We start from the raw sequence: 17,224 nt of genomic DNA, 5'->3' as shown, positions 1-17,224 counted from the left end.
AAAATATTAAATTAAGAAAGACTTACTTCCATTAAACGTTATAGACTTTTAACAATATTAAAATAAGAAAGGCTTATTTCCATTATAGCATAAATAAACTAGGTATCAGAAAAAAATCCTTAACACTACAAAGCACCTAAAACTCCTGGATATAAATTTAAGATTTTTTTAATAAGTGGCTGAATTGGTAAGAAATAAGAACACTCCTCAGAGGTCAAAGCAGGAACAGGAAACCAGATAGACAAGGAAGCACTAAATCTATCATGTGCTCGAGCATCTGCTGATTCTCCCAGTGACCTTGAATTTTGGTTTTAGTGGCAACCCCAAGGGCTACATCCTCAGTGAGCAGAAAAACAGAACAAAACATGAAGTTATGGGGGAAACGCCAACAAAGAAGATGAATCTGGGTGGTATCAGGGAATTTACCCTGGAAATTTGCTTTCATAAGCAGCACTTACATAATTCTGGGTTCCAATGTCTATAGGCTAAACATTTTTTTTCTATTTTTTTAAAGATTTTATTTATTTATTCATGACAGACATGCAGAGAGAGGCAGAGACACAGGCAGAGGGAGAAGCAGGCTCCCTACTGGGAGCCCAATGCGGAACTTGATCCCAGGACCCCAGGATCAAACCAGAGCCAAAGCCAGATGCTCAACCACTGAGCCACTCAGGTGCCCTAAATATTTTTTTTTCTAAAGCTGAATATGTAGTTAAAAGAGGCTCTGGTTGGTAATGGCCCCAGGCACCTGTAGGTATCAAAACAAATGGTCTCTGGAAGACTGTTCCTCTATATAGAAACCTAAAAAAAAAAAAAAAAAAAAAAAAAAAATTGCCTCAGATAAAATTCCACCAAATATAAGATTATGATGTTTAAAAACATCCAAAATCATGACTGGATATAAAGTACTAGGAGCAAGCCAACTGAAATAATAAATAACAGAATCACACAGCAAGGATTTGAGATGGAGGAATTATCAGCATTAGAATATAAAGTAAGATGTTTGTACACAAAGGAAAATAATAACATAAGAATGGGACAAGATATATCTTGAATGATTGTGAATATTTGGGAAAAAATAGAATTCATGAGAATTAGGACCTTAAATATGTAGGAAAAATTATTGAGTGTGAAGAAATCACCAAGAATGCAGCACAGAGAAAGAGAAGTGGAAAAATTAAGACATGTGGAAATGAAAGTGAGAAAATTAAACAAATATCTATTTGGAGTTCTATGAGGAGATAATAAAGGTAGTAGAGAGAAGCTGATAAATATTCTCTGAGAATTTTCCAAAAGTAATCAATAGCATGTATTCTCAAAATTAAGAAAGAAGCCCCCAAAATCTCAAAAAAAAAAAAAAAAGTAAGTAACATTATATGTTCTCATTCATTTGGGGAATATAAATAATAGTGAAAGGAAATATAAGGGAAGGGAGAAGAAATGTGTGGGAAATATCAGAAAGGGAGACAGAACATGAAGACTCCTAACTCTGGGAAATGAACTAGGGGTGGTAGAAGGGGAGGCGGGAGGGGGGTGGGGGTGAATGGGTGACGGGCACTGAGGGGGGCACTTGATGGGATGAGCACTGGGTGTTATTCTGTATGTTGGCAAATTGAACACCAATAAAAAATAAATTTATTATTTAAAAAAATGAAAGGGAATAAAGGGAAAGGAGAGAAAATGAATAAAAATATCAGTGAGGGTGACAAAACATGAGAGACACCTAACTCTGGGAAATGAACAAGGGGTAGTGGAAGGGGAGGTGGATGGGGGTTTGGGGTGACTGGGTGATGAGGGGGGCACTTGGCAGGATGAGCACTGGGTGTTATGCTATATGTTGGAAAATTGAACTCCAATAAAAATTTTCTTAATTGTAAGAAAAAAAAGAAATTCATATCTAAACACACTGTGGCAAATGCAGAAAACCAAAGAAAAATAAATCTTAAAAATAGAGAAACAGAACTTCAGCTACAGAGAAATGATAATAGACAATTGACTTGTTGGTAGCTCCCAGTGGAAGCCAGCAGAGCAATGGCTTTAAGTGTTGCCGAGAATACTGGCCAGCCTAGCGCTATAGACAAAGAGAAAGTACGTTTTAAAAATGAGAGCAAAACATTTTCAGACAAATAGAATGAGTGCATTATCAACAAAAATCTTTACAAAAGCCATTTCTAAAGGATGCACTTGAGGAAGAAGGAAAAGTATCCCAAAAGGAAGGTATTCCCAAAAGAAGGAATGTGAAAAAAAGAAGTAAATGTGTGAGTAAATCTGAACAAACACTAATCATTTAAAATAGTAATAGTATGGTTTCTCAAGTCAAGAATACCAAGGTAATTGGTAATTGGTGGAAAATTGAAAAATCATTCTTAGTTCAGCCACAATGCATGCAGAATTTATCAGCTCAGGAAAACTTTAAAAGGAAGTCTGGTACACTGTTTAACTCCTGAAACAGGATATAATAAAAATAAAGATCTGCTATTTATTTGAAATACAAATAATCATGTGTTTAAAGCTAAACTTATTTAATAAAGGTCTTATATGTTTTTCTACAACAGAAAAAAATATAAATAAATAAAAGAATAATAGTTAGGGGCGCCTGGGTGGCTCATTCGGTTAAGCATCCAACTCTTGATTTCACCTCTGGGTCCTGGGATCAAGCCCCCTGTTGGGGGAGTCTGCTTGAGATTCTCTCTCTCCCTCTTCCCTCTGCCCCTCCCCCACCTCTAAAATCAATAAATAAAATCTTTAAAAATAAAAAATAGGGGCACCTGGGTGGCTCAGTGGTTGAGCATCTGCCTTTGGCTCAGGTCATGATCCTGGAGACCAGGGATCGAGTCCCACATTGGGCTCCTTGAGAGGAGCCTGCTTCTCCTTCTACCTGTGTCTCTGCCTCTCTCTCCATGTCTCTCATGAATAAATGAATAGAATCTTTAAAAAATAAATAAATAAAAATAGCACTTATATTCTATATCTTGAGGAGTCTTTAAAAAGATGCCTCAAGTACCAGACAACAATGTATCAATAGAAGATGTTCAAAACTAAGGATCTTCATGCTGTTGATTATTGATTAGACTCCTAAGGTGGCACACCAAGGAGGGTGGCAGTCCATCTGGCAGGGAGGCGGATTTCATCACAGCATTATTTAAATTGCTGCAGCATAACAATAATGAGATGCCACAGGCTTTTAATCAGTTTTATTATAGTCTTAAAACTCTCTACATGTAGGTCTCTCTACTTATCGCCTGTGTCCAAGGCAGACAACTCCCACCACCATCACCTTTATACACCATCGCTTTGCTTATTTAAGAGTCAATATTTCAAGTGGAACCATGAAAAAAATTAGAAATAAATTATGCAATTTTTATGCAGAAGAGAGGAATAAAATATGGTATATGGAAAAATAGTTACATGAAGGAGCTCAAGAAAGGAGGAGAAAATTAAGGAACATAAAAAATAAGGAAAGTATGGTGGCAAAAAAATACAAATATGTGAGTTGTCACTAAAATAATAAATTAGCTCATAAGTTGAACTGCCAATTTACAGGAAATAGGGGAAGCAGAACTCATTACATGACATCCAGGATTACCACCAAAAAACACCTGCATCTGGGAAATTACAGTTTTTCAACAAATAACATTTTTCAAAAGATCGATAGTGTCCTGAGAAATTCAGCAATCAATCACAATGTGTGGATCTTATTTGAATCCTGATTCATACCCAGAAGCTAAAAATATTATGAGACAAGCAGAGAAACTTGAGTACTGACTAGACGATACTAAGCAATTGTTAATTTTTTAGGTGTCTTCATGATTTGTGGTTACGCTTTTGCACATCCTTCTTTTTTAAAGATACAAACCGAAATATTTATTACAATCCTGTGATACTGGATTCAAATTAATCTGCGAGGGGGAAGGGAAAGCGATTGGGGCCTTAGGGAACCAAAAGTGGCTGCTGCTGGTGATTGATGAAACCAGGTCATGGGATTAGTGGGCGTTTGGATACTGTCCTATCCACTTTTGTGAATGTTTATAATTTTCCAAAAATAAAAATTAAGCAATTCAAAGCTAAATAAACCAGGACAAAAATAAAAATAACAAAAAAATATTTTCAGGCTAGATTCTTAAAGGGTTGCAACCATAGTCTATTTACAGAAGACACATTTAAAATTATAAAGACATGTGAAGTTTGGAGGGGGGAGGGAAAATTCATACCATGCAAACGAAAAATTTAAAAGTTACTATAAATTTTTTAAAGATAAAGCATAATCAAGACCTCTTGATATGTATGTCTAAGGAAAATCATTAAAAATGGTTGAATGTTCAACTTACTCATTAAGAACATATATGAGTTCTAATTTCCATTATTAATATCATTTCAATATTTTGGGTAGAAATACTGTATTCTTTCTTTTTATTACTGTTATTTTTGGATAGAAATTCCATCAAGCATGTCAGATTCTAAGAAAAAAACTCTCAATTTCATATACTAAATGCGAATATGAAAAAAGAAGGAAAGCAAGAAGGAAGTCTATATATAGTCTATATTAATGGAGAGTTTCAAAACTACAAACACAGTTAACATTGATTGAATTCTACTGTGTAGGTACTCTTCTATATACCTTATGTGTAATAACACATTTAATCCTCACAACAAATGTGTAAATATTGTTATTACCCTCATTTTACAATTGAGAAAATGAGGCTGAAAGAGAATCCGTGACCTTTTTAAGATCTCCCAGCTAGCCGTAAAGCGTCCCTACCGACCTTTATTGTTAAATAACCATTTTAATGTCATTCATTGATTTCTTTTTCTTTTTCTTTTTCAGTTTTTAATTTATGGGAGTTATTTTTCCATTATTGCTGGAATTTTCCTAATGAGAAGTATTTACATAATCTGTTCAGCCAAATGCGGAAAGGAACATTGTAGGTCTACTACTGGTCAGAATCCAAGTGAACGAGAAGACTCAATTTCTAATACAAACACAGTAACAACACAGTTTTAGCCTGATATCTCCTACTTACCATGGACTCAAAGGATGGATGATTCTAAAAATATATGGTGCTACACTTCATAGCATTTTAATTGTTTGTCCTAGATTAAGATACCATAAAAGAGAAGGATTATCATTAACCTCATGGACACCACATCAAACCCTCAGCTATGGGCTGGTAAACTGAGAACAACCAAAACTGAAGTCAACAAGTTGAGACCAGCCATCTTTATGGCCTCAGTGAGCAACTGGGATCCTAAATACTGTTTTAACACTTTCAAGTCCACCGCAAAACGACATGGAAATCAGACAAATGGGACCATACAAGAACAAAAACATGAAATATCATAGCGTGAATGATATATATATTGGCTGTCTGTCCCCAACCTCATAAAAGTGTGATTTGTTTTGACTTAGGGAGTAGATAAAGAAATTTCTAGTGCAGGCCTGATGCATAGTAAATGATCAACATGTGATGACCATTATTATTAAACTCGTATACTACCAAAAAAAAAAAAAGTTAGAATGGGGGAAATCTTTTAATTCCTACAAAATGAGGCCAAAAAATTAAGGAAAAAAAATTATTAAACTTTACCATGATCCTACACGAAAAGACTGGATAATGTCAAGATTTCAATTCTTTTCAAACTAATTTATGTTTGTTGCAATTTGTGAGTCTCTGTGTCAATGTGACTAAGCCAAGTCCCTTATTTATTCAAACAAGTACTAATCGAGGTATTGCTGTGATGTATTTTGCAGATATGATCAAAGTTCACGGTTGACTTTAAGAGAGATTACCCTTGGGATGCCTGCATGCCTCGGCGGTTGAGCATCTGCCTTTGGCTCAGGGCGTGATTCCAGAGTCCCGGGATCAAGTCCCACATCAGGCTCCCTGCATGGAGCCTGCTTCTCCCTCTGCCTATGTCTCTGCCTCTCTCTCTGTGTGTGTCTCTCATGAATTAAAAAAAAAAAAAAGACAGGGAGAGAGAGAGAAACTACCCAAGATAATCTGGATGAGGACATGCCTAATAGTTCTAGCCTATCCATTCTGATAGCCTGCCCTATGAATTTTGGATTTGGCCGCCCCAGCCCCCACAATCAAGTAACCCAACTCCTTGAAATATTTTTTTTAATATATTTCTCCGCTGGTTCTGTTTCTCAGGTTGACTCTTGATTGATACAGATTTCAGTACCAAGTTAGTGGTTGTAGAGGACAGATATATAAGAACAAAGAAACTTTTCTGAAGTTTCTGGAACTGGTTATCTGATCTAGCTAGATTTAAAGCCATTATGAATCTGTTTCCAGTCATAAAGAAGACACTAGTAATTATGGCATGATGTGGTTTTAGACACACAAGTATCACGATTGGACACTCTTAATCAAATACTATATTAGTTTCTTAATGTTCTTATAACAAATTACCACCAACTGAGTCATTTTAAACTTCTTTTTTCACTGTTCTGGAGGCTACAAGTCTGAGATCAAGGTGTTGTTAGGGCCATACTTTCTCTCTGAAAACTTGGTCTAGGGAAGATACTTCCTTGCCTCTTCCTAGCTTTTAGCAGTTGCTGGCAATTCTTACCATTTGGCTTTAGACACATCACTCCAATCGGTTCCTCTGTTGTCACATGATATTCTCCTTATGTGTCTGTGTCTCTATGTCTAAAGTCCCCTCTTAGCATAAGGAGATCAATCATATTGGATTTAGGGTCAACCCTAATAAAGTCATATTTATAAGTTCTAGATTAATACAAATTTAGGGAGTGGGGAGATATAATATTCAACCTAGGACAAATACCAATAGATAGTAAGGTTCAAAATTGCTGTGTATTTGTCAACTTAGACTATTTTAGTTAAGCTAAAGAGAATAATGGAATTGGCTGGTTGCTCCTGACAGCACTGAAGACAATAAGGGAGAAAAAAGAATGAGCTCAGGATTTCAAATTCCCAGCTCAAGCGCTGCATTCATGACCTGAAAGCTCTAATATCTTCCCTGAAATAAACCCTTATCTCCTACAGCCACAGAGCTGAGATTTCTGATAACCAAACCCAATGTCTCACTCTTCAATTGGCTGATTTACAAAGCAAAATGAACTCCTAACCTTGCAAGGTGTCTTCTGATAAAGTAAGGACATTCACTGGAAATGAATGGAATCCTGAAAACTGGAATGGAGGAGACATATGGTCAGATTTCAATAAAGCTGGGAACATCTAAGCCCTAGATCTGCCAAGTCTTTGCCATTAGAAGCAGCCCTTCCACCCTAGCCTAATAAGGAAGTCCTGTAATGGCATCCACTGAGGTAGCAAGGCATTGCTCAGTCTCATCAGACCCACTCCTACCACCCATCTTTGCTTCTAAACCTATAACTAGACCAAAAGATAAACTACAAAATGTGTGGAGACGCATTAAACTCCAAAGGAGCTACATGATTCTCCCAGTTTTTATAGACAGAAATCTAGATAATATGTGTGGGAGTGGATCTTAAGATTGTCGGGATCATGACAGAAGGAACATAAAGTTGGATCAAGCAAAATTTGTTGATATGGGCTGCCAGTTTGGTTGGTTAGCTGAAACACCAAGCCACAGTTGGTCTACACTAAATAACTTGAAATGCCAGAACTGCTTTGGTATGCTTAGAGGAAAGTATTCAAAAAGGGAAATTACAATGTTAGAGTAGATTTATCATGTGGATTTGTTCACTCAGCTTGGGAGGATCCAGAAGATGCATCTTTTAACATAACTGTGAGAATACATTTGTGAGAGCAGCCCAGCATTCTAGAAGAACGCTGTGGTTGCTTTGCTCTGTAGGTCAATAATTTAAGTGGGAATTGTTACCAATAAACTAAAATACTTAAACACAATGGAGATCTTGGGATCCTAGTGTGGCAGGGGCCACCAGGAGGCACTTAGTTGCTAAAGACAAGATGGGTATGGTTACCATAATGGACAATGGAGCTAAAGCAGCGGTCAGAATAGTCTAACTCACAGAGACATGTGGTGTTGGCTACTTGGTATCCCTAGAAAAGAAATAAATGAGCTGTTAACTAAACTCTTACTTGATCTGTATGAGCAAACGCGTTCTAATTAATTGAAGCAACTCGATATTCAGGAACAGTCGTAGTGGAACACACTACCATTGTTTCATGATAATTTGGAGTCCAGTGTTCTCTGTAGAGTAAAGGTTGCCTAAAGTTTAATCCATCTGGAGATATCTGGAATTTAAGTCCAAAGTGAATAATAAGTTTGACGGTAGCAGAAAGAAATCCTTGGGCATATGAGGCAGCCCCACTGGGAAATCTTCAAAAAATTTTTTTCAGATTAGATATCATGAGAGAGTCATAGAATTTTTCAAGACAAAGGAGGCTGATACCTGATACCCTGATACCAAATCTCAAAAGCAAGCCTGGCTATATCATCCCCTCTCTGCATGGAATCTCTGATCTCTGGGATCATATTCCCACTCTCCACATGCCTATAGCCCACTTCTGGACCCAGACCCACTGCTACTGCCTTGCATTCTGCATTTCTGTTCTGTGTTTAGGTCCACAGAGATATTTATCTTGTTTTTGAGCCCAGCTATGTGGTTAATTTATTTTATTGGAACATGTTATGTGCCATACCTTCCTCCCCCCACTTTTTGCACAAATGCATCCATGTGTAAAATACTGAACCATCGTGATCTCAAATCTCCTCGGCCTAAGGTCTCTACCGCTAATAAAACAGCAGAAACTCCACAGTGGGAAAAAGCTGTAGAAAATAATTAGAAAAAGAAAAAAGGAAAAGAAAGGACAAGGAGGGGAGAGGAAGGGAAAGAAAAAAAAAAAGAAACTGGAAAAGAAGGAATAGGGAGGGAAGAAGAAAAGAAGAGATTATCCTTCTTGTGAACAAAATTGAAGCAGTGGAAGAAACGACATCCTCCCTTAAAGAAGCATCGAAAACTCCCTTTCCCCTGGTCTTCTTCGTATTTATTACTTCTGCTGAAGGTAGTTGAGAAGACAGAGGCAATGGCAAAATTTATGGCAACCTAATGCATTTTTATGTAGGAGCATTTCAAATGCCTGTTATTGAACATCGCGGTGTACTGAAACCGTTGTAAGAAGAAAACTGCATACACCAAAAAACAGAAAGAGGAGAAGAAAGAGAATGAATATGTCAGCAAAGGAGACCCCATGGAAAGCCCAAAGGGTCTCAGACCCACCATTATATTCTGTATTTTGGGTCCCGATGGGAATGTCCATGGAGAGCTTGAGGGGCTGCCGCTGAAGGGCCCTGTCCTTACATCAATACATAGGGACTGTGTCTCCCAGGGGGTCGGCACACTGGGCTGAAAGGGGGGAGGAGGCTGGGAGGAGATTGACGTTTCACTGTGTGTGGGGAGGGTTGTCCCCAGAGTCCTGGCCAGGCCTATTATACCACCTTGAACCTGCTGCTGCTGCTGCTGCTGCTGCAGCTGCAAGGATTTTTTTTTTTAAAAACTTCGTATAAAGAAAAATTCACTCTCAAGTTTCAGAACAAACCAGGATTCCACGCACCCAAACACAACAAAGACAAAAAGAACACTTTTCATAGACTTGTAGTTTTTATTTTATTAGGAAATCTAGGCAGTATTATGTAATGACGAGGAAGGAAAAGGGGGAAAAAAACTATGCATGATGACAAGGAAAGGTGGGAAAAGGCAGAAGTGAAAGAAAGGCAGGGGATATTTCCATCAAAGTATTCAGAATCATGATTTCATCAGTAATTGGCACAGTTACCCTGGTGCTCGGCTGCATAAGTATTTTTTCCATTAGATGGTTTCGATTAGTTCAGGGAGTCTCCTGATGGAAGGACTTTGGGCAGGAGATAAAGACAGGAAAGGGGTGTTTTCCGGACCATCAGGTGGAGGAAGAGCAATGGGAAGGAGGAAGTCTTACCACGTGAATGGGCATCAGCACACCTGCACACCGGCCGCCTAGGAGCAGCACTGCTTCTTGCAGCAGCACGTCTGCTGGCAGCACTTCTGCTGGCAGCACTTCCCGCAGCCGCAGCCGCAGCCGCACGAGCTGCACCCGCACGAGCTGCACCCGCAGGAGCGGCGGCAGCAGCAGACCACGGGGACGCTGCAGCAGCAGCCACAGCAGCCAGAACAGCAGGGGCAGCAGTTGACACGGTAGCACCTGCAGGTGGTACAGCTGCCACAGCCACCACCGCAGCCTCCGCAGCCTCCGCAGCCACCGCAGCCTCCGCAGCCTCCGCAGCCTCCGCAGCCTCCGCAGCCACTGCTGCAGCCACCACAGCCTCCACAGCCACAGCACCCCATGGTGTCAGTAGAGAGGACTCAGGACAGGTGAGGAGGGCGATCAGGAGAGGTCGAGGGGGGTCTGATGCCGCCTTCCACTGGGGGACCCCCTTATATACCATCTTGAGGAGGATGGTGATGGAGCGAGGGACCCAGGACACATGCCCTGAGCTCTTCCTCATTGCTGCCACAGTGCACTTTCCACAATTAGCTCAGCCAGGGCTATTCCTTGTTTACAGTCTCATGGGTGATATTTAACCCCATACATTTGCTAATTTTAGCTTCCCTTCTTAAAGTCATTTCGGAGGCAAACCAAGAGGTGCTAACATTTTGGAGGGGTCTTCATTTCCCCCAGAAGCATAGATGACCTTTGAGAGTCAGAGCTAAGAAAGCACTCGCTGACCGCCGGCAACTTTTCTGCTTCTCCTCAGTGGGTTTCTGTCCATAGATTCAGCTGAAAGCACCCTGCTTCTAACAGAAACTTCTGAGAGGTAGAGTCCATATGAATAATCGAATTGAACAAACCGATTTCTTTCCAATTGTTTTCGCATCTATTACTGTCGCGTAGCTTCCACCTCTTAAATGGGCCATTTTCGTTCTTGCGAGGTTGCATGTTCACAGCTGTACTTCCGAAGAGATGTGGACTATTTTTAAACCAAATGACCCTCTTTTCCTCAACCCTGAAAGTTGTCTGTTGAAAATCTTGACCTGATTCTCCGCTCTCGCCCGCCACCCCCTCTCCCTTCGTAGCTCACATCCACACCCAGGGCTTCAGTCCTCATATGCGTTTCCTGGATTCCTTCCTCCGGTTTAGACCCTCCTCTACACTCCAAATCCAAGACAGCCAACTCGCCCTCCATCCTCTTCCCACAGCCGGCCCAAGGCACCTGCCATGTCCCAGGCCCCAGGCTCAGCGCATAATCTCTCCAGCCCAATCACCAACCCCACATTCCTCCACTGTGCCTTCTCCATCCAGTTGACAATCCATTAAGATGTCAGCTTTGAATCCTGTTTCTCTCAGCCGCATAGCTGATGTCCACTGAATTCTGTTGACTGTGCCTCTTTGAAACCTCTCAAACCTATTCTCTATCTCTTGCTCCACTGCACCCCCAACCCCAGTCCAAGCACCCCCGGGTGGTTGAAACGTATGCTTTGGTCCAAACACCATAAAAATAGTTTGGGATCATGAATAACAATGCCAACATGCCTCCAGGGACCTTAGAGCATTTCCCCCCCTCACTCAGATTCCTGAAGAACCACCTCGCCAGATTGGGAAAATAGGCTCTGGGCAGCAAGTCCAGTTACAAGTTGTAGTTCTGGGAATCTGTTGGCCACCAATGATCTCCATGAAGATCAGAGCTCCCTGAGAGGCCAGAGTGCTCCTCCCACAGCTACACGTGATGAGGAGCCCACCTGTGCTCTTGTTTTGCTTGTCTTATGTTTACATAGCCTCCTTGTTGGTCGGTCACTAGCCCTCAAATCCCACCAGGACCACAGCTGCACACCTCACCACGTTTCACACTGTTTTTCTCCTGACGTGGGGCCTCTCCTTGCATCTCTGGCCTCAGCACCTGCACTCCTCGAGAATCCCACCCTGCTCTCAAGATTGCCTAGGTCAGGCTACTTAGCAAGAAGGTATCTCTCAGACATCAACTGATATTATTTACTCAAAGACAAAATTAATTCCTCATCCAAAGCAAAATATAGCAAGAATTACATCATGAAAACGAAGACTCTTATGAGGATTTATTTCTGTTTTTAAAATAGTCATTATGACCCGGAGGTGGGAAAGAACAATGGTACGCTTCACATGAAGAGGTAGGGAGTAGAACTTTCCAGCTTGGTCAACAATTGCAATGATGGCATCTGGCCTTCAAGGTGACCTTTGAACCTGTTGCCAATTTCACATCCCCAGCTCCCAGTGTTACTTCCTTTTTGCATCTCTTTGAGGTCAGGGACTATACCTCAGCCTTCACTGTGCCAACCCCCTGAGAGCTCACAGATCACCTGGCCCAGGGTATAGTCTGCAAGCCCCACAGACACAGGCATCCTGGAAAGATGGATTGTCTGCCCATTCCTGTCCAAAGCCTCACCATGCTCCCGGTTCCCAGTATGATTCCCTAGAACTTTCAGTTTTTTCAAAGTTAAACTAGAATATAGGTTTTATTTTAAAAATAAACATGTGATGAAGACAAAGATATCTAAAAGGGAGGCAAATAAGAGACGATGTGATTCTCCCCCATAAATAGAGCCGAATAGCAACAAGGAAGTGGTCATGTGTCTTCCTGCTGCTCCCCCCAGAGCTGGTATATAAGGGGCCCCCAGCAGAAGGTGGCATCAGACCTCTCTCACTCCCTGAGTCTCTCTTCTCTCTACTCCTTCCTGAGTCCTCTCTACTGACACCATGGGGTGCTGTGGCTGTGGAGGCTGCGGTGGCTGCAGCAGTGGCTGCGGAGGCTGTGGTAGCTGCGGGGGCTGCGGAGGCTGTGGAGGCTGCGGAGGCTGCGGGGGCTGCGGGGGCAGCTGTACCACCTGCAGGTGCTACCGGGTGGGCTGCTGCTCGTCCTGCTGCCCCTGCTGCTGCGGCTGCTGTGGGGGCTGCTGCAGTGTCCCCGTGGTCTGCTGCTGCCGCCGCTCCTGCGGGTGCAGCTCGTGCGGGTGCAGCTCCTGTGGGTGCGGGAAGGGCTGCTGCCAGCAGAAGTGCTGCCAGCAGAAGTGCTGTTGCAAGAAGCAGTGCTGCTCCTAAGCAAGGGGCTTGGCCTCTGGGGAGGTGCTGCAGGTAACCATGCTGTGGGTTAATACTTCCTCCTCCCTTTCTATTTGTTCCTTTCTGACTTTAAAGTCTCAAGCATGACCTGAGCCTTGTCGCCAACCCATAGCAATCCCACATTTCTGTGGTTTCCGTCATCCTGCCTGCATTGAATAAATAACAACCAAAGTAATAAATGTTCAGTCTCCTCTATCAATTACCATTCAAACCTTGTCCTTGATAAAAGTGAATCGAGGCAGCTAATGTCTTACCTTCCTGAAATGCCTTTAACTTTGTGTTTATTTATGTCCCATTGTTACCACTGTATTGTCATCTCTGTAAATGCAAAGCAACTGTTATCTTAATAAATTATGCTAAATCAGCCTCAAAGACCCATTTCTTTTTTTTTTTTAAGTTGTGCAATTCTTTTATTAGTTTCTAATTTATAGCCTTCATCAGTGCCCCTGGTGGTACTGTTGAGACCATTTTACCTAGTTTAGAACTAAATGGAGATTTTTCCATTGCAGTCACTTTCTACAGAAGTTGGTAAGACATTTCACTTAGCATTATCATAAATTGCACAGTGTCCTGTATGCGTTCTGCCAAACTTCAAAGCAGCTTGAGAAACGGATTTCCCTTTCATAAAGCAGAAGTTTTAAGACCCATTTCTTTTTTTCTTGCCAGTCTCTAAACTGTCTATCCCTGGGGAACAATACATTTCAATCTCAACAGATGAAGCAGATAGTATATATGTGATGACAGCAATGAATTGAAAGCTAGATACCTTGTTTACGATAGATATAGATGGATTAGCAAGTGGTTAATCCACTGTAGGGTCTATCAAGAAGCAAAGAATTCAGGGGCTCAATCCTAGCAGCTAAATGCCATAAACTATACTCTTCCCAAATCTCTCCCTTGATGGACTCTTAGCAACAGAAATCTGAGTGTGCAAATATTCATACAGATCCTGCATAGCCACTTGACCACTTAAGGTCGTGGTCACTTTTGAGGCTTATCATTTATGATGGTCACTTTTTTGTCTACTCCTAGGGTCTTTTTCTACTGCATGTTGAGCTTGACTGTCATGGCCTCATTGCTGAGAATTACTCCAAAAGGCAATGGAAGCCCTTGGTCTCTCGCATCTCTTTTCCCATTAGCTCTGTAGTCCGTGAGTGTTTTCCATTCAACCCTCACCTCACGAAGCATCCATACCCTCCTCTGCAGCTCTTCCAGAAGTGCTACTGGAGTCATGGTAGACACCATGGAAGTCTGTCTGTCAGCCACTACAAACTACGTAATAGGCTTTCAGATGTAGTGTCGGAAAATGAGCATTAGATTTAAAATAACCAAACTGGGCAACCTTTTTTTTTTCTGGGCAACTTTCATACCACTCCCTCAGCATTGTCCAAAGGAGTTAACTCCACACACAGGATAAAATGTGTCCCTGAACACCTCTTCTGCTAATTTCCCATAATGCTCTCTGGTCTTTTTCTGTGTAACTTCCAGATTCTTGATCCATCATAGTTGGTTTAGCAGTGAGCTGAGAGAGAAGGGAAACAGGGGCTCCCAGATGAGTCTGGTGGAAGCTGAGCCTGAGGGAAGCGAAACCCCTGGGATCTGTCTCCCAGGAGAAGAATATTCTTACTCCAACACAAGTCCACATAGGGTACTTCTTTGTCACTCTGACAAACATAGATGCTTCCATAGATTTAAGTGACCAAATGCAATAAAATCACCAAAGGAAACATGAGTTGAGTAGCCATGTCAATTAAGACCCCCAAAGGGAGCCCCTGCAAAGGTAGTCTTCTTTCCCCCTTGGGACTCAGAAAATAGAGTTTGCAGAGGGCGTCTGAGATGAGCATCCTCAAACTCTAAGTTGATACACACACATCTCTGTTTCTGTTTCCTTTTCCACATCCAAAAGTGCTGAGTCTCTAGTGTCCTCTGGCTACCCTGAACCCCTTAATTATTCTCAGCTTCTAGGATGGTCTCCAATCTCTGACTCACACTTCTCCTGCCAGGCTTCACATTTAGAACCACTTCCTATTACATAGCTATTCTCAGCAGGGGAGAGTCCCATCCATCTATCTTACCCAACTTTTCCTCACTGAGGACTCCCTGAGGCAGGTTTTCCACAAGACAAGGTTGACAGGTAGAATTCTGGGATGCCTGGCCTTCCTAGCATCAAAAATGTAACACTTCTTAGGCTCCTGATCTCTCCATCCCACTCAGTAGAAATGTGAGTGTGTTTTCAGGCAGTGTAGGTGGAAGATGGAGGCTGTCAGTATTGGCTGAGTTGTTGTTACTCAGTATTGACATCAATTTGTGAAAGAAGGACCCAGGCAACAGGGTGAAACAGTGACAGTTACTGAATGTTTATTTGCTAAACATTGTGCTGGGTCCTATGAGGGACAGTGAGACACGATCTCTTTGTTAGGTCACAATTTGATACAGAAAAGAAGGTAAGACAAATGTTGGAGAGGATGTGGAGAAAGGGGAACCTTCTTGCACTGTTGGTGGGAATGTGAACTGGTGCAGCCACTCTGGAAAACTGTGTGGAGGTTCCTCAAAGAGTTAAAAATAGACCTGCCCTACGACCCAGCAATTGCACTGCTGGGGATTTACCCCAAAGATACAGATGCAGTGAAACGCCGGGACACCTGCACCCCGATGATTATAGCAGCAATGTCCACAATAGCCAAACTGTGGAAGGAGCCTCGGGGTCCATCGAAAGATGAATGGATAAAGAAGATGTGGTCTATGTATACAATGGAATATTCCTCAGCCATTAGAAACGACAAATACCCACCATTTGCTTCGATGTGGATGGAACTGGAGGGTATTATGCTGAGTGAAATAAGTCAATCGGAGAAGGACAGACATTATATGGTCTCATTCATTTGGGGAATATAAAAATTAGTGAAAGGGAATAAAGGGAAAGGAGAGAAAATGAGTGAAAATATCAGTGAGGGTGACAAAACATGAGAGACACCTAACTCTGGGAAATGAACAAGGGGTACTGGAAGGGGAAGTGGGCAGGGGGTTGGGGTGACTGGTGATGGGCAATGAGGAGGGCAGTTGATGGGTTGAGCACTGGGTGTTATGCTATATGTTGGCAAATTGAACTTCAATAAAAAAAATTTTAAATAAACTGATGAAATACTTGAAAAAAAAAGAAAAGAAGGTAAGTATAAATCAGTTATGGCTACTGTCCAAAAAAAAAGAAAGCAAAGACTATATTATATTAAACATAGGTCACTAGCAAACCACATAAATGAAAGACAAAGCATAAGACTTCTCTATGTTTTGTTACCCTTTTATTATGGACTGAATTGCATCTCCCCAAAATCCAGATGTTCAAGTCTTAACTCCCAGTACCTCAAAATGTGACTGTATTTGGAGATAGGATCTTTAAAGAGGTAATTAAGTTAAAGGTCCTTAAGTTGGGTCCTAAACAAATAGGACTGGTCTTCGTATAAAAAGAGAAAATTAGGACACAGACGTATAGAGAGGCAAGACCAGGTGAAGACAGAGCAAGACGGCAGTCAGTCATCTGCAAGCCAAAGAGAAAGGCTGCAAACCAAACCTGTTGCCACTTTCATCTTGGACTTTAAGCCAAGGAACTTGGACCTAATCTTGGACTTGGCAGCCTCCAGAATTGTTAGAAAATAAGTTCCCGTTGGTTAATCCACCCAGTCTATGGTACTTCGTTATGGCAGCCCTGGCAAATTAATATACTCTTTGGGGCATACCCGATGAGCGTCAACAATACACGTGTTTATGAGGATCCTGAGCCACAAGCCTAAAGGGATGCTGTGTCTTAGGTGAATCTGTGTGACGAGTCATCCCTGATGCTTAAATGAAAGAAACGTGCTGCTGTTGTATGGCAACATGATGTGGCACATGCATGCAGTGTGGTTCCTTGTTTTCCTTGACACACTCAGCTCTCTCTTCTTCCTCCTGAGCATGGCCCACACTAATATCCACTGCATGAAGCTATCACAAAGTTCACAAGGAAAGAGGACAGGATCCATGCACGAGGGCTTGGTACCAGGGACTGGAAAGCATGGGAAGAGCACTCTGCATGCACACATTCTGCATCTTATCTCAGTTCTTGAATGTTCCCCTCTGTAATCTGAGTGTCAATATGGGTCTTCATCTAGGTTATCTGGATAATTGGGAAATATATAGGCGGGGTCTATCAG

General features: G+C 41.6%; 1 protein-coding gene across 1 annotated transcript in view; it reads left to right on the top strand.

The window, feature by feature from the left end:
- The window catches only part of LOC112669833 (thiamine transporter 2-like), a 77,088-nt gene that overhangs the window by 37,132 nt on the left and 22,732 nt on the right, over positions 1-17,224 (top strand). The window contains exon 8 of the mRNA XM_049101400.1: positions 4,826-10,318. Within this exon, the coding sequence (XP_048957357.1) occupies positions 4,826-5,002 (177 nt within the window). The 3' untranslated portion in view covers positions 5,003-10,318. The remainder of the gene's footprint in view (positions 1-4,825; positions 10,319-17,224) is intronic.

This window comes from Canis lupus, chromosome 25 (assembly GCF_003254725.2).
Source record: "Canis lupus dingo isolate Sandy chromosome 25, ASM325472v2, whole genome shotgun sequence".
Taxonomy (NCBI): Eukaryota; Metazoa; Chordata; class Mammalia; order Carnivora; family Canidae; genus Canis; species Canis lupus.
The sequence above is the reverse complement of the archived record's forward strand: the minus strand, read 5'-3'. Positions and strand labels throughout refer to the sequence as shown.